The 24,931-nt window shown below is 36.4% G+C and overlaps 1 protein-coding gene across 2 annotated transcripts in view; it reads right to left on the bottom strand.

The window, feature by feature from the left end:
* Window positions 1-24,931, bottom strand: part of RPS6KA5 (ribosomal protein S6 kinase A5) — a 75,828-nt gene that overhangs the window by 13,061 nt on the left and 37,836 nt on the right. Inside the window, exons 1-5 of one of the 2 annotated variants that reach the window (XM_032188173.1) lie at window positions 14,203-14,319; window positions 13,421-13,504; window positions 10,015-10,118; window positions 3,420-3,570; window positions 1,249-1,410 (exon numbers count right to left, since the gene is read on the bottom strand). In XM_032188173.1, the coding sequence (XP_032044064.1) occupies window positions 1,249-1,410; window positions 3,420-3,570; window positions 10,015-10,118; window positions 13,421-13,504; window positions 14,203-14,274 (573 nt within the window). In that variant the 5' untranslated portion in view covers window positions 14,275-14,319. Of the gene's footprint in view, window positions 1-1,248; window positions 1,411-3,419; window positions 3,571-10,014; window positions 10,119-13,420; window positions 13,505-14,202; window positions 14,320-24,931 lie in introns of those variants that run through there. The other variant, XM_032188172.1, reaches the window with a different exon arrangement.

Genomic DNA, 24,931 nt, shown 5'->3' with positions numbered 1-24,931 from the left:
AATTTGAAATTGTTGCACACAAATGATAATACTGCGTATAAAACATTAGAGGCTTCCAAAGACTTTTAAAAGAAATCATAATGTTCGTAACACAATACAGAAACTGTAATTGGCTAATTGGGGGGTAGCTATTACTGTGTTCAATGTGAACAGATGTCTTTCTGGAAGTGGTTGTATGATTCTCCACAGTTGTAGACAAAATAGTAACAATACAAAAACTCAAGGAAATAATGCTAAAGATCTGGCTCGGTTTCAATTCTTTTGCAGTAGTGATAAAGGCTCATAATTCATACCAGCTGGCTTCCCAGAACACCTATAAGTTAAGATGTGAAACAGTTTTTATGCTGTGATATAAGCAACAAACCATCTTAAACAGTAAAACAAAATAAGCTCACGTTAGCAATTTGCCCAGTTTAGGCACAACAAGAACAGCTGTGACTTCCACTGCAGAATGAGTCAGATAGTATTATGACATGCATAAAGGCTTCCTATAGTCAGTACAAATCTTAAAACTTCCAAAATATGATGCTGTATTCTGCTGTTTTCCTGTACACCAAGCATTAAGTTGCTTAAAAAAAATGACAGTAAAATATAATGAAGCACAAGGTAGGGGCGGAGAGAAAACACTGAACTGCTGTGCACTTCTGCAGTTTGGGTTCCAAGTTTAAGGCTGCACTTGAGCAGTTCACTCATTTGACATCCAGACTCTGCAGAGCAAGTAAGGATCGTTCTTTAGCAGCATGAAGGAGGTGGTGAGGAAAGCTCTGTTTCTGATCTGCATTTAATAGTCTAGTAATTAAAGCACTTATAAAGGAAGTGAAAGACCTACTTTCAATTCTGCAGTTAGTTCCCAGTTCCCAGAGTACCTCAACTAGAGAATAATATCAACATAGGCAAACTGCATGCTGTTGCTGAGGCTGGTAGCCCAGGTTGATGGAGGAAAGGTGACAAGACTCGTAAGGTAAGGAGAATCAATAAAGGACAGACTGACTTTAGTCCAGCTGGCAGGACATTCAGCTGGGAATGGAGAGACACGAAATTTTATGTTTGCACTACAACTGTTTCCAGCTTTCTAATTTTGCAGTCACTGAACAAAAAGACCTGAGAACTGAGACTGGAAATTACATAGATAATTCCCAATAATTTAGAAGGTGGGAAAAACATTCAGCTATATACTCAGAATTGTTTAATACCTGTTTTGCTTTTTTTTTTTTTTTTTTTTTAAATTAGTATGAATTCTTAAAATACCTGAAATATTCTTTCCGAAGTCTGAGGGGTTGCTGCAGGAGAATACGTTGGATCCATTTCCGTAAACTCTTCTGCAAAGTTACTGACATCTAATTCATCTCTGATTACTGGTTTAAATGGAGCTGATACTTTTTTGGCAGCTAAATCATCCCAGTTTATATTCTAAACCAAAAACAAGAAAATAAGGTTGAATCAAATAGATAGCATGTTCAAACATATTAAATTTCTCCAAAATTAACCACCTTATTTGCAATTATTTCTGCAAAATACAAGGATAAATGCAACACTTTATGAGTCTCATGGATGTGAATATCTTTCTCCAAGAGTAAGTACTTCAGAGGATCGTTCTTTTTGTATTTTAATAAAGCAGTCTATAGATATCCTAAGATACATCAATAATAAAAATAATGAACACAAATATTATTATTTTAATATAAATGGTGGTGATCTCAGACTGTGCTTCACTATAAACTTGGTAAGAAAGCTCAGGGAAACATTCTTACAGCAGTGATTCGAGAAAATCTGGAGCATGAGAGGAGGAGTTTGTTTGTTTGTTTTTAAACTCTTTTTCTTCCTGATGGAAGATATTGATTGGTGGGAGGAATTAAAAATTATGGTAACAAAGCAAGCTATTTTGACAGAAATCTTTGCTGTGGAAATCCAAACCCCCCTGAGGTGGAGATTCCAATACTGTAATTCTCATAAAGAAATCCATTCAGCCAAAGAACGTAATTGACATACACCAGAGGGAGATAAATACTCAAACCATCCCAGCTGAAAGTAGGAATTGGTAAAACAAGAACATTACAGATCAGGAAAAAAACAAAACAAAACAACTCAACCCTGAAAATCTCTCCCATAAAAAAGACAGAAATAACACTAAACACATTGCAAATGTAAGACTCTATGCCTAAAAGCTCATCTTTTTTTCCCCCCCATCAGTCTAATTCCACTGAAGGTAGAAGATTATACTTTTCCCTATGAATCTATTTTTTCCTCTGCCAACAACAAAGTACCTGTGATATTAACACTATAGTGTATATCACAAATGAGTCTTACCTAAGACGTCAGAGACTAAGTTTCAACATTCATCAACATATTTGGGCAATTTTTTCTTGCCAAAACTTTGGTAAGAAAAGGCAAGATCAAATTTATGTTTATTTCTCATAAAAAGACTACAAAGAAATGTAGCCTTTACTACATTTAGTAAACAATGGAGATGAGACAAATAACTGATGTGACTACCCTTATATTTCTTCCTTTATTTCTGAGGAAACACCACTTATATTCTTGTAAGCCATACTGCATGTACACCGTATATTCAACTTTCATTCCTGATACCTATCCCTATTTACTAATCTTAGCTTCCGAAAGCCCTGCGATAATAATGCCTCTGGATTTGATTCTTACTTAAATAATTGGCTAAAGAGAAAGCATTGATATGGTGGTCATTAGTAGATGGCCCCACTACTATAAATGAATGGAACTGAAATGTAGTCAAGAATAGGAAGTGCTATGTGAGGGAAATACGTATCTTCCAAAATAAACACTGAATAAAGGAAGCTAACTCTATGGATATTTGTCAGACCCTCTATAAAAGGAATGAAATACAGAAGACATGAGAAGAAATTCAGAAGTTAAAAAGCCAACATACTGCACAAGCAAAATGTTATGATAATTACATTGAATATATTTATTTGAAAGGTCTAATTTATAATACCAACTTTAAATACTCCAAAACTGACAGTACAGTTGATTAGGCAAACAAAAACACAGAAGAGTTTATCACCAATGGTGAAATTAATCAATGTTCAAATTCACTAGTAATATTAGCACTATCTTTCTTTTAAAAACACAATACACAACATATAAATGAAGAGTTCTTCCATTAAACCTTCTGGTTTAACTAGCACAGCTTTTGGCTGCTTCACATAGGTGTTAGAAACAAATACAGAAGAAATTAAAAAGCTACTATGCCCTTGCTGTAGCATGCACAAAAAACATACACACAAGTACATGGATTTTCTTATTAACTTCAATGAAATTCTTTAAGCAATTAATACATCTGTAAGCTACTCTGTTACCAAAATAATGGAATTTCTTTAGACATGGATTTCAAAAAAAATTAACACAGAGTAAGCGGTATTTGGGGAAATTTATTTTTTCTTTACCTGGAAAAAGGGATGCTGTTTGATTTCATCAGCATCAGTTGGACCACAACCTAATCTCTTCTTGGGGTCTTTCATCAAAAGACGCTGAATTATATCCTTAGACAGTGCACTCATTTCTTGTGGATAAGGTGGCTCACTTTTTAATATTCTCCTATAAAACAAACAAAATAACATTTATTTGGTAATTACTTAATGTGTTAAACATTAAATCTAAGAGTTACCATACTATCGGCAGTGCTTAACATTCCATTATCTATGGTACCTGGAGATAGAAGGATGGCAAATGTGGACCAACTATTATTATTATTTTTATTTTTTTTAAGGAATATCTGAGGAAAAACAGACATGTAAACAGCACACCTGTGGAAGATAAATTAGGCAGTACAGAAGGTCAAATTCACTGGCACAATGCCGAGCACCAACAGAAAGATGTCAGCATGGCTTTTGTAAAGGAAAGTTCCTTCACACAGATTCCTTAAGAGTTCTTACGAGGAGTTAAACAAGAAGTAGGCAAGAGTGATTTGATCAATTATATCAATCACCATTTGGATTTACAGAAAGCTTTTAGTAAAGTAACTCAGTTTTTTAAGGAAATTAAGGTGCTAAGAACAGCCCTAGCATAGATTGGTTCAAAGGCATAAAACAGAGGATCCGAGTAAATGGTCAGTTCTTGCAACAGAAAGAATTACAAGTATTATTTTAGTGGTGTTGTGCTGGGACCTGTGCCGTTGAACAGGCTCCTAGTTGATCTGGGAAGGACGGTGAGCAATGAGTAGCGTAAGTAGAAATTATCTCTTAAGTTCCTGAAGAGCAAGGACAGATGATGAAGAAATACAGGAAGTTCCCATGAAGCAAGACAATCAAAATGACAACTAATTTTTGGTTTACGTAAGGAACTTAATCCATGAGACAAAAATCCATGTAGCTTCCTACATACATTAGTGTTACTATCCAAACGAATACATATAGCTACGACACTTCCATAAAAACATCAACTTGATGCTTGACAGCAGTCAAAACCACAATTCCAATGTTACAAATTATTAGAAAATTAAGAGAACAAATAGAAAACACACTTATGGCATGTAAGGTTTGTCCGTACTTGGTATACTGCGTGCAGTACCTGTGGCCTCCTCTTGCAAGGATGCACTATGACTGGAAAAGTTTTAGAGATAAGTAACGAAATTAATCAAAGATACAGAATGTGTTTCATATGAAGAACTACAAAGGAGGCTAGGACACAGTAGGCAGCAATTTGCCATGCTGTACAAGCAGGTTGCATGTAAGCTGCATTTCATAGAAACACAGAATATCGGAAGTTGGAAGGGACCTCCAAGAATTATGGAGTCCAACTGCTGGCTCCACACAGGACTACCTAAAAATTAAGCAGTATGTCTGACAGCGCTGTCCAAACACTTCTGGAAGTCAATCAGGCTTGGTGCTGTGACCACTTCCCTGGGGAGCCTGTCCCAGTGCCCGAATACATGCTAGTGACATTCCTTCAGAAACATTTTTGAAGTTGACTGGTACTGTAAAATAGCAGTGATGCTCTGAACCAGTTCATAGGATTACACTACAAAAGTAGTGAAGAACGATACCGATTTCTTCAGAAGTTCTAGGAACTACTTAGAGTTACAGAATTTAAATATGTGAAGCTGTATACACCGTAAGTAGTACAGAAAGCAAGCTACCAGAAAAGAAAGACCATATGGGATCAACACATAAGAAAGCAGACATTGGTGAAGACTAATCACATAGATTAATTAAGTAAAGGGAGACAAATTAGTCTGGCTTTAGTGAAGTGCTGTGCTGAAAGGTAAGTCATTGGAGGGTGTAGCAGTAGCCCATAAAGTGTTCAGACAAGGAAGCCCAGGATATCAAGGTCCTTGCTAGGATGTCTGAGCTTCTGAAAGGGAGATACGGCCTTTGGCATCAACCTTAATTTTCTTTTCTGAATCACTTCCATCCTCTTTTTCACTTTATACTTAAGCAGTCCACTAACAGTAGGCAAAGGAAGCAGGAGGAATTAAATATTCCAAGTGGCTACTGTGGTCAAAGCTGCTGGAGGACTACTATGCTGTACCTTCTGCTCCTCCTAGACCAGTACGTTCCCTCTAAATTGGGATGAGGTGAGATTAACCCTGCTGATGGGAGCACTCTGGCTGTACTGAAAAGCTTCCAGGCGCTTGAAGATGATTACTACTTGGTCATCTTATCCTTCTCTATGGCAAACTGCTGAACAAAGAGCTAACCCTACTGGTATTGTTTTCCAGGAATATTGATTAGTCTCTCCCATCAGTACTGTAGGCCAAGAACATACATGATAATGAGAAGGAGATGCTAATGAATGATAAGAAGGAGGAGGAGGTGTTTTATCTTCAGTGGAAGATACAGTAGGGGAATGACACCTTAAAGAGAAGAAGCACTTAGAAGTTTATCAGTATCTTCAGAGCCATTCCCTCAGTATCCTTCAGAGCCTTACCTGTTAGTAAAGGCTGCTGAGCCTGACAAATCATCTCAGGAACTGCCTGATTTTGGTATGAAAAAATTCAGATTTGCCACTACTGGTCTCTCCTATCTCCCAGATTAAAATCTACATAGACCGAGCACAGGTTTCTTACCTGCTCTTCACTAAAGCAACAGAGATGGGATACATGTTTGCTGGCTGAAGAAAACTTCCTACCACAGGAGGCTGGGTATTTAAAACCAATCACAAATGCAAAAGCCATGTGGCAAAGACTTATACTAAGATGTCAGTGTGAAGAGAATTTGAAGAGGATTCTGACCTCCTTTGTTCTAGCATTATAGTCTTAAGGACTTAAGCAGGAATGCCATTGCAGTGCTCAATAAAGGCATCATGAAGACAGTGTCATAGGGATTTTTCCAACAAGGAGAGCAGATTAGTTCTACTGGTGGAGGGGAGAGGCAAAAATATGCCATTAGCCAGAAGCTGAAAGATACTTTCTAGATCTTTCATTTTAGTTATCTCTGTAAACAGCTTAACTAATCATAATTCTGATCCATTGCATAGTTGAGAAAATCAAATTTATGTCAGAGTATGAAAACATCTATTGGCAATTGGCCAATAGGTCAGATTTCCAAACTGGTCCTATTTTATCTACTTATCTTCTAGCATTACATTGACCAATCTATAAACTATGTTATAAAAACAACTATTCAATATATCTACTGAGCGATACTTTGAAAAGTATAGCATAAGCTATTGACAGCTCACTGAAGATGAGATGCTTGAACAAAAGTCAATTTGTTATTTGAAATCATAACTATGTAACTTGTTTAAAACCTTAACAGTGAAAAGAAAAAAAAACTACTTACAAAGAAAGAAGAAAAAATTTAGGAACTGGTAGGCATTATATGTCAATCTAATATTTTATAGACGAAGGAAAAAATATTTTGGTCAACAAAAATATGTCATTATGAGATAGAAACTCCCTTTCACCCTCCTCTGTGATTAGGCTGAAAACAGATGCCTGAAACTGATTGTGGAAGTGATGATAATAAAATATCAAAAGCACAAAACATGAAGCTTATGGTTTTATTTCCAACAGGTGAAGGACACAATTACATCATGGTAAACTGAAAGAATCAACCTAGTTAACCATGAGCCCCACTAGGTTTATGCTAGAACGGTTACCATAGTTTATCACCAGTGCCCTGGTAACTGTGTATCATAAGCTTCACCAAAAAGATACCAGTCCTAATACTCAGGGAATAAGAGAAAGCAACCTCAAGCTGTAAACCTATTAAAGGGTAGAGGGACAAGCTTCCAAAGCAGAATTTTCACCTGCAGGTTTGAAAACAACTCTACTGAACGCCTTGTCATCTCAGAACTACCAATGTCAGATTCTTTTGTACCACCTTTGAGCAGATGGAACGGTGCACCCCAGTTCTTGCAAGCATTAGCCAAGTCAGAAACTTTGATGGAATAGTTACAACTTTCTTGAAACTACCTGCTTTACTGACAGGCTGAATTGATCTGTAGGCAGAGTCACTGATGGGATGTGATTCACGCTACATTTTGCATCAAATGGTTTCCTTTTTGTGGAAGAGATCTCCTTACATATTGCTTGCTACCTGTTCGAAAAGTATCACTGCAGTATCTCCTATCATTTCTTGGACTCTGGACTCCCAACTAAAGGTAGACATGCTGCGCACTGCAGGTAGCTATAAGTTCTACTTGTTTTTAAGCACTTTCAAGGACAAAATTCCAGAAGATACCACACAAATCAGAAGTTCAATTTAATAACTGCTCTGTCCTTGAAAAGATCTGGTAATGACTGGAGTCTTTACAGGTAGAGAATAAAGAATGGCATCCTAGTATATACCTGCAATGCATTTTCCAGTTTAAGGAAGAAATAGTTTCTTGCAAAACTGCAGACAAAATATCCTTATATCAACTACCAGATAGTCAAATTTTAGCCATCCTCTATGAAGCATAAATAAATTCTAACAAACTATGTCAAATAAAGAACATAGGCCCCAATTAGCGTTATTATGCTAAAACAGTGTCACGTGCTTCTACAGATTTTATAGATGTACACAAGTGGAAAAAGACAGATATCTATCTATTCATAACTCCAAAGCTGATAAGATTTTCTAAACTGTTGCACAGAAGCAAAATAATGCTCCAAAAACTTCATAGTCATTTTAAGTACCTGTACATATTACAAGACCCTCAAAAATCAGAATTCTGAAATGGATCTGTCTTTCAAGCCAGAATTACAAATCACTCATAGTTAAAGTGAAAACAAACACAGCACCTGCCTATACTTTTGAAGGATGGTGCCCTTTCACAGCTCTGTGGCAATGCAAGTCCAGAATTCTCCAAAATGAAAGGAAGATTTGAGGAGAAGGGAGAAGTAAGGGGAGAAGGGATAGTTGAAATGGACATACACTTGAATAGTTCTGTGGAGAAAAAAAAAATCTAACAAGATTAGTAACCCATAACACCAAGAATGTGAACAAAAAGAACCTTCAGAGACAGAGGCTTTTAATATAAGGGAAAATGAAGTATGCACTTCAGTAGCACTCACCATGACAGAGAAGTCCACAGTGCTGTCCAAAAGGTATGACAAAAGAAGTGAACACAATCTCTCATCAGATAGAGTAAAAAAGGTATAAACCATACAGCAACTATTTCTGACAGAACAACTAAACTGTTCATAGAAGACATATTTCACATCAAAACTTTGGTTTAAAATCTAACAGCCTTTGTGACGCACACAGAAATAAACTTTCTATACAAAAATGTCTGAGATTATTTCCCACCCTACGTAAAAATAAGATAAGGACCTGGATTCATCCAGAACAAGATTGTTTCCTTAAACCTACAAAAACCAAACACTATAGAATTTATGCTTTCCGGGCTGGTGTCTAAGAGAAAGCTGAATTCTCTAAGCCTGCTGTTAGGGAATATAATTTGTGTTTAGAGTAACTCTGTTATCAAGAAAGAAGCTTGTACAAATTTGCCAGTGCTAGTGATTTCAACACCATTGGCAACTACAGATATCTGATGACATTATCTGCAATTCAGGGTTGTATTTTTTTTTTATTTATTTTTTTTTATCAGTTTAGAGAGGAAATTAAACTAGAAAGATCCAAGATAGTCATGGAGAGAAGTTGTACAGTATATACAAATGTAGAGTACATAGAAACATAGTATGAACACCAACTAGAATAAAAACATACCAAAGGACAACATCAATACCTGGAAAAAAAGGCAGTCAACTTGTCACAAGAAAATTTCAGTCAGAAATTAGAGTAATAGCCATCAGAGAGTGGATGCTGGCAGCCTTGCAGTTTCTCATCTTTGAATTTAACCATAAATTATGAGAAAAAAAAAAAAAGAGCAAAAAATTAAAAAAAAAAAAAAAAATCAAGAGCAGAGAAGAACCTACCAAAAGACAATCAAATCCTGAAGAACATGCATCTAAAAAGTTTATATGTAAAACGCAAGAATGGTATAGGTTACTTGATTTCCATGTTTCATACTAATTTCTTATAAATATGCAAGTATGTCTAGAAAGGATCACGTTCTTTGTTTCATGTCATATACTAACAAAAGAAACATTCCCATTAACAAAAAAAAAAAAAAAAAAAAAAAAAGTGGGAGTAGGGTAAATCCTGGTAATTTAAACTTATACAATGGAGGGGTCTAGCAAGAAAGACAAAAATCTCTCCAGCTAAATACGTCTCAGTATTTAATTTAGTATTCAGTATCAAGATGTCGAATGTGATAATTCTGTTTACGTATAATTTCATGTTTCATTTGACTTCCCTTTCAACAGTAAACATGCAATAGGGTTGGGCAGCAGCAAAGCTGTGGTTCCACTGTAGCTTAAACAAAACAGGTCTTTCGTAAAGGTCAGTTCTATTTTATTAACCTCTGCAGATTACTGAAGTAACCTGTCTGCTTTCAGATGTCAATCTGTTACACAGAACCAGGTAATGCATGACATATTACCCTGGTAGCTCTTTCTTCCTAAACTCCATATCAAAATTCTCATGAAATATATATTATAGCGAAGCATCAATTTGTGAGCAAGCACATGTAACGTACTGTTTTGAACCTTACCTAGAAATCTCTGCTTGAGAATTCTTCTCTCCATCAACTGTAAATGGTGACGCTCCAGTTAACAGTTCATACATAAGAACACCAACACTCCACCAATCAACAGCCTGTAGAAAAACAATAATTATGTAAGTTATGATACAGCAATGTAAAATTGTTAATACAAGGAGGAACAAAACAATGCAGCCAGTAAAGAGCTAGCAAAAGGAACAGCCCACCTATTCACAACTGAGGTAAACATGGACAAAATGAAGCTTGAAAGATTGCAGTAATGATTGAAGGTATTTCCTATATTAAATCAGTTACTTTGAAAGCTCTCCACTCAGCTTCTTCAATTAATTTCTCAAGCTGAAGTCTTTCCACTGGCTACTAAAGTTTCACTTGACTTTTTCCCCAGAATTAATTTTGAGTTTTAACATTGGAATATGAAAAGAATTCTGAAACCTACTTGAAATAATGGAGCTTATACATACTTGAAATAACTAAAGCTTGCTATGAAGTATTGGAACCTGAGCTTTCAGGAGCTTGAGAATGAAACTAAGGAACTTTTAAAAAGTACACTTTAGGTCTACAGCTCACAGTTAATCAGGACACCTGAAATGCTATGGAACTTCATCTTATATTTCATGGCAACACATTATCTTTGGCTTCCCATATATTAATCATAGAATCACAGAATCATAGAATGGCCTGGGTTGAAAAGAACCTTAAAGATCATCTAGTTTCAACCCCCCCTGCTTTGTGCTGGGTTTCCAACCACTAGATCAGGCTGCCCAGAGCCACATCCAGCCTGGGCTTGAATGCCTCCAGGGATGGAGCATCCACAACCTCTCTGGGCAACCCGTTCCAGTGCCTCACCACCCTCTGAGTGAAAAACTTTCTCCTAATATCTAACCTAAATCTCCCGTCTTAGTTTAAAACCATTCCCCCTTGTCATCTTATTAATCTCTCTGACACCTCATAACATTTTATTTATTTTGTTTATTATTTATTTATTATTTTTGTTTAAAGTACCAATACTTTAAAAAAAAAGTCTTCAGATAATCCCATAGTCTCTCTGATTTTGTCTGACTATCCCAATACTTGTTTTCAAGGACAGGTAGAGTTACATGGGGACAGAAAACAGAGGTTTTCTAAGAGGAAAGTATTTTTTGAGACAAAATGCTCATATTTACTCCATACTCTCATACCCAATGTTATTTCCGAAAATCTTTTAATTACAAAAAAAAAAAAAAGCTTCATATCCATAAAGAATTTTTTCTCTCTTTCATAGGAAAAGAAACTACTATGAAAAATAAAGGAAGCAGGTTAGTCATTTAGACAAAATTAATTTAACTACAGGTGTTTGAGCTTCTCAATTTTATTTTCATGAAATTTGCATATCTATGAAACTGAAATTATGCTTCACTTGTGCTGACAAAATTAATACATTACAGGAAGACAACCAGTAAATGATGAAAAGTTGACTTCCTACTTTAGAGGCTGTGGCTTTTTGTTTTGTTTTGTTTTGTTTTTTCAAGATACACAAAATCTGATGTTTGGTCTATTCATCCAAGAATGTCTAAAGGAACTAGCTGAAGAAGTCTCCGTATTGTCAATAACTCTCCTTGCAAATACACAATGATCAGAGAAGGTCCCAGGAGAGGTGTATGTTTTTCCAAAAGAGTAGGAGGATCTACAGAATCAGAATCAAACTCTAAAAAAAAAAAAAAATCTGGAGCAAGTTTTTAATACAAACAAGATAACTATCTAGAAGAGATTAAAAGCAAAAACACTGATTTATCAAGAGCATAGCATACTATGGCAATCTCATTTCCTCTTTTTTAAATAAGATCATGGGTAGCTAGATAAGCAGTAAATACAAAATACACTAAAACCTTCAAACACCATGCCAAATAACATTGTCAACAGTTAGCCAAGAATTTGTAAGGTAAACAATTACCACCACATATAACTGAAAAAACCAAACACCTTTATTTAACAGCTGTCAATCATTTGCCATCAAATTGTTAGGCTATTTCTTTAAGTGTATTATACAGCTCTTCTCTATACCTCAGGAAAATATCAAGTAGAATGAATCAAAGATAACAGCACAGAGATTGCTCTTAAAATCAGCAATAGCAGCAATACTACAGAATCTGTAAGCACTTGAGAAAAAAACAAAACACAATTTAAAGTGACTGCTGCATTGGAGAGATCCTCTGAAATTGGCAAGATTAAACTAAAGGAGAAATACAGAGTGCAGGAAATGGAGATTAGATTCATAAATTTGTAAAATTCCATTTTAATAATGATTAAGTAAACAGTACTGTGAAAAAATATACAAAGATTATAGTGAAACAAAGGTAGGTGTGAGACAATGACTAAATGAAAAGACAAATCAAATTTTCCATTTTATGTCTAATAGAAGAATCAGGGAGGTAGTCATTCTACTGTGCTTCAAACTGCCAACACTTAGCTGAAATACTGTGCCCACTACAGTGTTTCCTACTTGAAAAAATATTACAGGCAAATTTAGACCAAAACAGAAGCAGAATAAACAGAGAAAGAACCTTCTAAAGCAAAGTCAGACTGAGTTCAGTAAACTAGGAAAAGGAGATAGAGGGTAGAGGGTGACATAATATTTTCCAGTGCTTAAAAATGCTATTCTAAGATGAATCGTCATCAAGTATATTCCAGGACCCCCAACAGAAAAAAAAAAAAAAAAAAAAAAAAAAACAACAACCACGGAGATAATATATTCTCAAAAACTTCTCAGTATAGTAACCAGTCAAAATAATTAAATAATTTATCTAGGAATACTGTAGAATTTTTTCAGTGGAATAGAGTTGCGACATTTTTATTTGTTTGTTTGTTTTGAGTTCCATCTGTGAATAATGGTCATCTTAATTGTTGCCATCAGTTACTGACATTAATTCATATAAAAAAATTAGTCTCAAGCTAAGTGGAATTATTTTTTGACAATCTGAGAATATTTCCCAAACTTACATTAATAATCCACTCAAGACTTCAAATAAGATAATTGACTAACCTGATGTATAATTGTAAAAATATATCAGAATTAGTCACAAAACAGTTGTTTTTCCACTCCAAACTAAACAGTTTTTAAATAACAGTAAGTATGAGCTAATTTTTTTTGTCCCACTGCACATTGAGAACAAGAGTCAAATAGAATACAAGTGAGCCTCAACAGCTTTAGAAATATGCCTTGTACTTTGGTTAAAACCTAACTTCAAACTGAAAATAAATTATGCCAATGTTTTTTAATATAGGCAATAATCTATTTTAGGGCAACCTGAAATAAGGCACGTTTAAGTAAGACACTATTACATTCTACAAAAAAACTCAAACTGAACAACAGTGATGCCCAGAGAATTAACATTTTCTCAGTAATAAACTCAGAACATACCTTATCGTGTCCTGTATCTCCTCCCCTTACAATATCTGGAGCCATGTATTCTATCGTTCCACAGAAGGAATACGCTCTCTCATTCTAGCAAAAAAAAGAAAATAAAATTCATATCAAATGATTATATTGTCCTAATTATATGGGACATATCTGGCTAACAGTTCCAAGATGCTGCCAGCAAATCTTCTCCAAATAGCTCAGAACTGCTAGCTAAATCATACTCCAATCATATGCAGAGATGTATCACACAACACTACATACTATTTAGAGTTTTCTACAAAAAAAATAAGATGTCGTAAGCTTGTGTGGTAGTCTAACATAAGCACACAAAAAGTAATGTATTGATATTTAAAAACATTCCTATTAGTCTAAATGATCTATACATTTCAGAACCACACATCATTCCTCAAGGCAATATAGACACATTCTGAAGGCTGCAATATCAATACTCTAAACAAATGAAATGCTTAAGTTAAAAAGAGCGATTCATTGTAAGATGTATGACTTGACTAAATTAGATAAAAGATCCTTTGGGTTCTCCATATTTAGGAATTTATTACGACCTCTAGAAAAGTAATTCCCTTTCACAAAACGCACATAAAAACCCAACGTTCTCTCAAGAAGAGACTTGGAGAGAGACAAGAGAGAGAAAGAGAAAAGCAAACAGACAGACAGAGTTGTAAATTTAAGTTTATTCTATATACTGAAGTTATTGTTTTGATTATGTTCAAAACTAAGCTGCTTTCACAGGCATGTATAATTGTTCCCTGAGAGCGATTTACCTTTGAGGTCAACATGAGGTCATGCTGGACCTTGCTAATGACGAAAGCACATGTGTTTGGGCCATGCAACATTGTTCCTCCCTTATCCTTCAAGCTTCTAGCATTTGGGGGAGAGATCCTGACAGGTCCTTTAAAGAAGAGTGTTCAAAAAAGCAAATATTTCAAAAGTCAGGTTTTACATTCGTAGATGCAGATTTGGAGTTTAAAACAGGTGCTACATAAAAGATTGTACTGCACTAATGAGAGGAAGCTCCTAAAATCAGAAATAGTGCTCAGTGCTACCGTGAGGCAGAAAAAAATAAACAGTCCAACAGCATATTCATAAACTGTACTTATTAAAATACATACACTGTGACTGTTTTTTGGGGGGGAAGAGGGGGTTGGGCTTTTTATTTTTTGTAAAATTCTGGGTTTAAAATAGTTCTGAGCCTCATTTGGTTCAAATATTAACTTGAAATATCAACTTCTGAGACAAAGCCATAAAATAATACACTTTTCATGTTACCACTTTCTTTTGACACAACTACTGTTTCTCTTTTATTGTCTTTTCCAGTACCTGTTATCCAAAGAAAAATAGTGTGATAAAAAGCAAAAACAAAACGAAAAAGTCAGAAATTCCTAGCCCTCCATCCGGGCGTTAGCCAACCTGAAGTACTATCTCTCCGTTTGCTCTTCCTTCAGCTGGGGCAGGAGGGAAGAAGGGGAGGAAGGAAAAGGAAGAGGAGTGAAAAACACAAACTGAAACCTTCCTTCACCTTCTGTCTGCCCAAAGTACCCTTGCAAAAGACAATGCAGCCAAGCTGAGATTTAAGAAAACGATTTATAATGTTGATACATCAAAAAGAAAAAGGGAGGGGGAGATGAAAACTGTATCATTTAGCTAGCTGCAAATTCAGTGAGTTATCTTCAAAATTATGTTTCTTTGTCTCTATGGTGTTTTGTAAAACTAGGCTTCAAGGTACTAGAATGACGAGAAAGAGACTGGGGATTTAGATACGAGCATATACCGTGGTACAGCAGCCCCCTTATGATCTCAAGTATCCAGCACAGGAATATACCTGTGCTGGTGGGAGGGCCCACTGAAAACATTTCAAAAGATACAAAATTATGACCAATAGATTTTTTAAGGAACTATCAAAAAAGTGTGTATACATATATATACACACATGTATGTATATATATATCAAGGTTATTCTGACTTTCAATTATATTTAGCTTTTCTCTAGAACATCAAAAATAAAAACAATAATCCACTTTCTACCATTCAACAAACTTTACCTTTTAATGAGAAACTGAATTTTGAAAACAGTATTTAAAATTATTCTTTCTTTCTTAAGTTCATGCCTGAGATATTTTTTGTCCCTTGCAAAAAAAATCTTTAAAACTCCCAAGATAATTGTGAAGGCTTAAAAAATTGACACTGTATCTTGTAAAATATTTTTGTGTAATTAAATTTCAATACCAAAAGAAAGTCATACTGTAAGTGACAAATGGTTCTTTGTAGATAAAACACTCCAGGATACATTTGTAATGAGCTTTATAAAAATTCCATCTTCTACTCCACATAGCTAAGTACTTGTATCCTTTAGCTCTTGCTTCCTTTTCAGCTTAAAAGCAATCTACTGCTGAAATTCAAGGCTGAATAAAGCCAAGAAGAGGAAAGCAGATGATTATCATAAGCAGAGTTCTTAGCAAAAGTAGTAAATTGTAACTCAATATTAGGTAGGAAAATAAAAGGGACCCACTGAGCATTTTATTCAAAATCAACACTGATTTGCTGTTAAGTACACCAACTTTTTTTCCAGAAGCCCTGATGGAACCAGCTGCTGACTGTTACAGGGAGACAAAACAAACTGCTATCAACTATTTAGAGTTTCTTAGTTAACTACACTTCAGCACTCCCCAAAACATTAATAAATAAATAAGTAAAAGAGTGGACGCTTCTTTGTTAGACACTCTTCCGGGTATGGTGTGTCTTGTTAGATTACAAGTCATACCAACTACCTGTAGCTGTTACATACAGAACACTATTTTTACAGTATTAAGTTTCACTAGGATTACTTATGTAAATTTGTCATTGTTAAACATAGGGAGTCACTAGTAGCCTTTAGTCGTATGCATTACATTTGGGTTTAAAGACATGTTAAAAGAACGTTACCTCCAACCACAGTTTCCTTTTTTTTTTTTTTTTTTTTTTTTTTTTTTTTTTTTTCCCTAGTTCTGGGCTCCCCACTTCAAGTGAGAGATGGACACACTGGAGAGAGTCCAGTGAAGAAGGACCATTAAAACAGCTGAGAGACTGGAGCACCTCTCCTGTGAGGAGAGGCTGAGGGAGCTAGGGACTGCTAGGCCTGGAGAAGAGGCGGTGCAGAGGGATCTCCTCACTATGCACAAACACCTGAGGGGAGGCTGCAAAGATGGAGACAGGCTCTGTTTGGGAGTCCCCAGGGACAGGACAGGAGGCTCTGTCTGAACAGAAGGGAAAACTCTTTTACTGTGTGAGTGAGTGAACACTGGAACAGGTTGCCCAGAGAGGCAGTGAGTGGAGTCTCCTTCTTTGTAGACATCCAAAACCTGGACATGGTCCCAGGCAGGTGGCTCTAAGCAACCCTGGATGAGCAGGGGCCTGACCTCCAGAGGTCCCCTCCAACCTCAACCACTGCAATCTGTGACAAAAAGTCACTCTATAATGTATTTCACCAGTCACTTGTGAAATCACTTTTTACTCACAAATCAAATATGCAGTCTCATTTATTTTTATTTTTTTAAAGCACAACCAAATCCTATTTTGTATTGCTCTCCTCCACAAATTTACAGTTCATGCGAATTTATAACATGAATTGAAACTCCAGTATCTGCCTTTCATCTCACAACATAGAACCGTTAGTAAGACACGAGAGAAAATTATTGAATAACTGAATTTGGATTCTGCATATGAATTCTCACTGAACAGTAATATCTTGCAAATACTTGAGCTTAAGGATTTTTTGCATGAGGCAGAATGCACTTTTTCCTCACACAGCATGCGTGCCTTAAGCACTGTGGTTCCTTTGTCTGAGCTGCAGAACATCACGCAATTAGACACTAGAGGAAGTAAAGAGAAGTGTGGCTAACCCACCTCTAATAACTCAATATGCCAATATTGACCTTGTCATTGAAGGCATGTCATTATGCTTGCTCCCAGTCAGCAGTACTTCCATGCTCACAGATAATCTGGAGATGGCCTTCAGTCTTCTGGTACACACACTCTGTCTTTTATTTGGTTTCATTTTATTTTTTTTCACCAAGTTCTGAATTCTTGTATAATAGCATTAGTTTTTAGTAAAGGTATACGAAGTGGCTACTTCAAACAGTTGAGCTGCTTAAGAGCCCACTAACTTTTTGTGAAGCCATTGACACAAAGTGAATTTTGCTAGTTGTTGGTCACTGAACATAGATAGGGTCACGTGGATAAGCAGGCAGTTCACTTTTTAATTTAGCAGATGTATGGTTTAACAAAGACAGGTTACATCCCCCACTAATTCTTTGAGATGAGCTAAGCACAGACTTTGTGCATGTGCCTACGTGTACCTTCCAAACGTTCCTAATAAATGCTCTAGTATGATAAATGGGGTAGATCTCTGACTTTTCCTACTCCATATGTGGAGAGAATAGATCTCTAACTTTTCCCACTCCCCATACAGCAATATGAAAAAGGTAGGGCACAGCCCTCTATCTGAGTTCCTTGCAATCATTCTGCCTGATCCAAGTGTCCTAATGAAACACAACTACTTTAACTAGTCAAGGTACTTTTAATACCAAACATGTATCATCTCTGCAGCCTTTCCTCTGGAATACCTGTTCCTATATCCCATTTTCCTTTTCTTTCATCAAATAAAAGGAGCATATTTAACTTCAAACCCGAAAATGTTGACAGCACCTAGCCACTGAACAGCTTTAGAACAATTAGACTGTGACTGTCCACAATGGAGAGATGCAATGTGGATTATTATTTGCCCTGGAAAACAATCATTTTGACAAAGAAAAAAACCTCAGAGCAGCATCTTCCTTGCTGAGAGTATGTATGGTAGATAGACCACAAATTATACAGTTTACAGAGATCAAAAAATCTAGCTCCAAAATTCAATTGAAAGTGCTGACAGAAGAATGGAAACTTTGCACCATCATGCTCTTGATGATCTTGTGGTATCATCACTTGGCCCTGCTTTATAATCAAGGAATGCTAGGCAGGCATTCAAAGCTATCTAAAGCTCCAGAAAGAACATGTATAAACATTTCTACTTTCAGAAAGAGGACTTAAACCTCCAGAGATCTCTAATAAGCTTCAAAGCAAACCACAGGAATTAAATGAGATTTCAGGTGAGCCAAGGAATCAAGAATATACAACACGCCTGTAAAAGACTCACTTCTGCTGGTCCAAATTGCCAGTTGACAGCTAATGTTTTAGTTAAAGAGCTATTCCTTTATGTCTAGTTGGGTGTTAGCTTCCAGTGCCATAAAAAAAAAAAACTCAGAGCCCAGATATCCTGAAAACATCTGATTTGATGCCCTAACACATCCAAAAGGGCAAGGGAAACGGGCAAAGAAAAGGCAGAGATAACAGCCAGGACAGGTATTTCCAAACACCAGGGGAGTGAAGGCCTGCGTTATTTCACCACATGCACCTGAAGATCTGCATCTGAGAAACAAGCTGCTGCAATACTTGGCTGAAGAGAGCTACAGATAGAAGGGCACATGTTGGCTGGCTGAGTGTCAGGGCCAAAACACTATTGGTCAAGAAAAAACGTCATCTTGGAGTGGAGGACAAGATCCCAAGGAGCTCATACACAGCACTGTAACTCCTTCAATAAGCAGCGAATCTCATTAGTTCAGGGACTAAGAAAAATAGAGATAATCATACCCTTTGGAAACTGAGATCTGCATAACTGCAAAGTGCATCTTGTGACTTTCATGCTTATTCATAGCATGGCAGACAGTGCATTCAAGTCAGCCTGAATAAAAATAGAGAGAGAACAGCTTTTGGAACTCAAAGAGGCTCCACAGCAAAAGAAGACAACCCACATTGAAAGGCTGAAGGCCCAAGGGCTGATGTGCTGAGTACCTCCTGAGTCAACGGTATCATCAACATGTTGGTGTTAAGCATTAAAGAAACTTAGATTTCAATTTGGACTTCTCCAGGTAGCCAGGTGACACATCAATAGAAACACGCAATCTATATGAAGTTCAGTCACATGAGCAGTTGCCAAATTTGCTGTATGTACAAGGGACAGACTGAGCTAACTGGAGCAAGCCATTTGCTTGTTGGAAAAACAGGAACAAAAAGAAAAACAAAGGGAAAGATCAAAGCCTTAAACACACCTGAGATTTTGTTTCAGAGGCTTTCAGAAAAAAAACAAACACCAAAGCAAAGCACCCAAACAAAAACATAAAAGAAATCTGAAGAGATATGAGTGTTGGAATAAGGAAGCTGCATAAAGCTTGCTAACAGAACACTTATGAAGGTAAAAACAAAAACAAAACAACAACAACAACAACAAACACATCTACAAAGAATGATCAGGCACTGAATCTGGAGTATCTAACTCAAAATATTGAGGCATGTTCCAAGTGTGCTGTTCTACACATGTGCACTGAACTTAAAAAGAATATCTGCTATCCAAATACTGCTTTGGAAAAAATGCTTCAGAACCTGTTTGTTATTTTGTCTCCAAAGCGTGAACGCGTGTATGGAAAGCCCTCAAGTGTCTTAATACAGTCAATTCTGTCATTTGAAGACATTATTATTGAATATTATTTGAAGACAAATATATTGCCTTTCAAGTACTTCTTCAACTTGAAGAATTACATTCAAACAACACACACCACCGCTCCACAGCAGACACTCGGATCCTACAGTCCTATGGCTTATTTTATTCACAACAGCCTTTGTGCAAACATATTTTAGCCAAAGGATTAGCCAAGTATTCAGTGAAGCCATTCTTTTCAGCATTCACAATTAAGACCCACTTCTCCAACTGCATGAAAGGTCACCTTTGAAAAAGAACAGATTGCTTCTGTTCTCCAACCATTTAATGCGCAAATACTTTGTTCTTTACCATGCTGGACTACTACCCTGAACGTCAGAGGTGACACATTTTGAAGCCACACTGCTATCACACTCCTTTGAGCTATGAAATTTGACTCCTTAAAAGCATTTTCCAAGTTTTTGTTTTGTTGCTTTTTTGTTTGTTTTTAAACAATGCTAGTCTTCACCAAATGTTACTGCATGTATTTTCTAACAGGAACTCCTTGCTAATAAAAACTACACAAGCATAGAGTCAAAAGACTTTGTTAAACCCTAGAGTATCTAATATCTTCTGTAAGTTGTTTGTAAAGGTAAAGGGCACTTCTCCATTACTAAATTGTTTGGATTTTAATTTCCTTTGATTCTGAATTTATAATGAAACATTCCTGGAGTGTAACACAATAGCTTAAGAATTACTGTTTTTTGTTGTTGTTTAATACAGAATAGACAGAAACAAACAAACAAAAAAGACAGAAACAAAACTTGGAAACAGTAAGTGATGTTGGTCCAGAGAAAAAGAAAACCTCAAGAGTCAAAATGCAGCCTTTAATGACATATATTCTACCTGTCAGCAAACACTTGTATGTAGTTGTAAGCTAAAATCTGAAACTGCATCTTCCTTAAATAATGGGTGTTTGTTTGTTCGTTTGTTTCTTCATTTTGTATATGTAAACATATAATTGGTCTCAAACCAAAAGGGTTTTGTGCACTTCGCCCTCACCAACAGGCTTGCAAGTAAAGCATAAAAGAAGCTTTACATCTTGACTGGGGAAGTGATGGCAGTTTCCTCAAGATCTGGCAAAACAAGCTACCCTTGAGGTGGTATTGGATAATAACTTAAAGCCAAACCCTTGATAAATTTAATGTAGATTGTCCATACTATAATTAAAATATTGAATTTAGAGAAAAATTTCAAGTCTTTATTAAAAATGATTGTTAAGAAAGGAAAAGGCAATTTTCAGAGCTGATTGAAAAAGCATAAAAAACAAGTAACAAATTTCACAAAAAAAGCCATCTGTTTTTAAAGAAAGGCAAGTATTTGGCATGCAATGTCGTGGGTTTTGTACCATTTTTGTAAGTGAAATCTGCAGTGGAGTAGCACGTAGTTACACAAAGCAGGAAGATACAATGGAACAGAAGGGAAGAACCAGGTAAGCCCGACCAAAGCTGGCTGAAGGCATTCCAAGCTGCTCTCAGGATTGAGTCTTCACACATTCATTTAAAAAATTCTCCAATCTAGACAAGAACTATTCGTTGGTTCATCATATTTTTGTAATAGAGAAGTAATAGAATTATTATGCATATTTTGGCCATTTTTTCCAGATTTCAGCAACATTCCAATGGGATTCCTAGGCTTGTCTAAGCTTGTTAGCTGGCAAACTAAAACGCTTTGTTCGTTTCATCAGACTCCACCATTAGGAAGGTTTCAAAATGTTATGACCCAGCAAGACAAGAGAAATTCTTATTGCTCTTTGAGCCACTCTGAAATTGCATGGCAAGTTTTAACAAGGTTGTTAAATCTAATACAGATACAGTCCTTCTACTTAACAGTAAAGGTCAATCCCTCTATTGCATGGGCAGTAATTTCTCATACCAACTTCTAGATAAGGAATATAGATGAAAAAATCAAATAGATTAAAATCATAGTTTAGCTAAAACTCTTCATGTCTTCGGTCTTCTCTTTAAACAATCACCTAACAGATTATAGCTCACATGAATGTGCACACACCATAAATCATACAAGCAACTGTTTCAAACTTCCATAGAATACTCAGGGCTGTAGATAAGTAAAATCCACCAACGTTTCATGAAAATGTCTCTTGCCCACAATAAATTGGAAGCAGTCTGCATGTAATATACAAAAGATATAAAGCTGCAATCCAACTTCTTGGAACTAGTCGAGTTTTGACCAAAACAAAGACCTTGCTCTGACTTGTATTTAGTGAATAAACATTCTAGCAAATACAAACTTGTAAACTTGTGATGAATAAATATTTACAACCCAAGTGTTCTCTGATGGTGGGTAACTTCTTTTATATTACCAGGAGCATGGCATGTGGTCATTTTTTGGAGATGAGAACAAAGAAATGTCTCTGCACAGGAATAAGGTGCACATGTGGGGAAGGGTCCACACAGAACAGAAATTAATGTCAGACGTTAAAAATTCTTTGACACTATAGTACTTTAACTCTTGCTTAACCCCCCAAAAATGGTACGTTTTAAACTGTTGATCGATTAAAAAAAAAAAACAAAAAAAACAAAAACAACAACAACAAAAAAAAAACACCTGCAGCGATTACATACTTTTGACTCTCAAGAAATTCAGCAGAGATGTTTCTTAGGTACATCCAACCATCTCTAATAATGCAAGCCAAAGCCAGCTGATCCCTCCTGCAGTGAGACTGGAGCATGGCATGTATTGCTTTCTGTGCCAGGCAATATTTCCTGGATGTACAGAACTGTACAAAAACCTTCAGGTACACAGAAGGCTTCATATGTCTTTAACATATAAGAAAGAGGACTTAATACAGCAGATTCTTCACAAAGAACAGGCTTTTCTTGGCACTTCTGATGTTTGCAGAAAGGCTGCTGTGAATCATACTGGATATTGTCCCAGACTATAAGGTTATATTGGACAAATCCTGAACTGCTTTTACAGTTCCTCAAACAACTATTTCCTTTTGTGATATGATTATCAATAAATAGATCTTTCTATTTATTGACAAGAGAATCCATGTGAAATAAAGGCAGTCAGCTCAACCAAAATGCCTACAATGCATTGTGTCATTCCGTTCTGCAGGTAGACTGATGCAACTAACATCTGACTGATGTTTTCATTAAAGCTTTAGTGACAAATTTTGCTTCAGAGGAACCCTGTCCCACAAGATATTAAGCATCTAACTTTATATTATTAGAGTATTTAACAGCTCTCGGCACTCAAATTTAAGTTGCACCTGCAGAAGTCCCAGCATTCTTCGGGCAAATAACCTGCAACTGACACCTGACTAGGACTGGGACAGAATCAGCACTTCACCTGGTGATGACCATGTAAACCCAAATGAAACTTGCAAGTTACACTTCTGCAGAACGTCTCACTGAAGATGGTAAGACAGAAAAGCAAACCCCAATTCTGAATTAGAAATGGCAACAAGTAGTAATACTAGAAACATACTAAAGTCAGTGAGACCTCTAGAAGAATAATGGTTAGTGTTTCTGTGAGATTCCTACAGTCTCCTAGTGTGCATATTTATCATTATAAATACAATGGGAATAGCTTCAGCCACAATAGTAGGGACAATGATCCTTCCTTTCATTTTATAATTTCACCAGTTTCTTAGCTAACAAGGAAAACCATTTTAAACAATATAAAGTCTTTTCTAATTTCATTTTATTCAACGCATATTTTGAAATTAACAGAAGCATCATTCATTCTAGTATTTTTATAAGGCCAATAAAGAAAAACAAAATAACTGGTTAGGAAATATGCAAATTCAGACAGGAAAGGCTAGAAGAGACATATTACACCACTGTATTCAGGAGTAAGAGAGTCAAACTTAACTAAGGGCAAGAGTTAAGTTAACCACAAATAGTTTCACACGCTATCAACTGAAACCATGTTCCTGTCCCTTCAAGAGCAACTTATAAACAATTTATTAGAATATTATGAAATGCCTAAAGTGGTACAGCATTTCTAGGCATGAACAGATGTTGGTGTTTGTACTGCTCTACAGAAACCTCACTGTAGTTCTTCATTTATCTAGAACCCTTACCTTGGGAAATGTGCTGGAATAAAACTCTGTACTTTAACTGCTTATATGTCTAAATAAATATTAAATCCAAAGTCAAAGTTAACTCTGTTAAAGTTCCTTTAACAAAGGAAGATGGAACTTCTAGGTTGCTCTCTGGGCTCTATCAGTAGTGTAGCAAATAATATCAATTAGAAATTAAAAAATAAAAAGTAGAATATATGGGAAAACATCATTATTATTTGTATTTTATATAACAGAGTTCTGAAAGCCAGTAACTTAAGTTCTTATACCAAGAAGCACAAACAATGAAAGCTTCCCCAGGATAACTGTGTTCAGGACCCTTGGCATATCAACCTGCTCTTTTCACACCCCCTGGGGTTAAGCCACCTGTGTTCAAGACCAACTCCGACTCAGTCCCGCTGACTGTGTGTGGAACCTGCTCGGGGACCTCCTCCACCTTACCTTCACTGGAGCTGAAACTCACATCCTCAGTCTTGACCTCTGAATGAGCTACACTGCAGGTATGCCTGTACTTGGCTGTGTACCTCACTGGTCCTGATCTGCCTTCAAATCCTGACTTGACCTCAGGCCTTCCTCTTCACTATAAGCTTCCCTGAGAACTGCTGCACTGTTACCCGAGCCTGGTTACTGCCAATAGACCTGCTCTGATCTTGTTTGGGAACTGTGGGATTGTGCCCTTGGTCAGCTAGCGTACTGCATCCCCAGCTCACACTACTGTAGGGAGCAGCCTCCCCATTCTGCTACTCCCTGAATAGCTAGGCAAGAACCACAGGTCCTCAAGAAATAGACTGTAAGACTGAAAAACTTGAGTGTTGAGCAGTATCATACAGAGCATCCCATGGATCAGCTATCAGCAAACTGTTCTATCAGCTATAAGCTACTAGTTCGGTGAGCC

The sequence above is a fragment of the Aythya fuligula genome, chromosome 5 (genome assembly GCF_009819795.1).
Source record: "Aythya fuligula isolate bAytFul2 chromosome 5, bAytFul2.pri, whole genome shotgun sequence".
NCBI lineage: Eukaryota > Metazoa > Chordata > Aves > Anseriformes > Anatidae > Aythya > Aythya fuligula.
The sequence above is the reverse complement of the archived record's forward strand: the minus strand, read 5'-3'. Positions and strand labels throughout refer to the sequence as shown.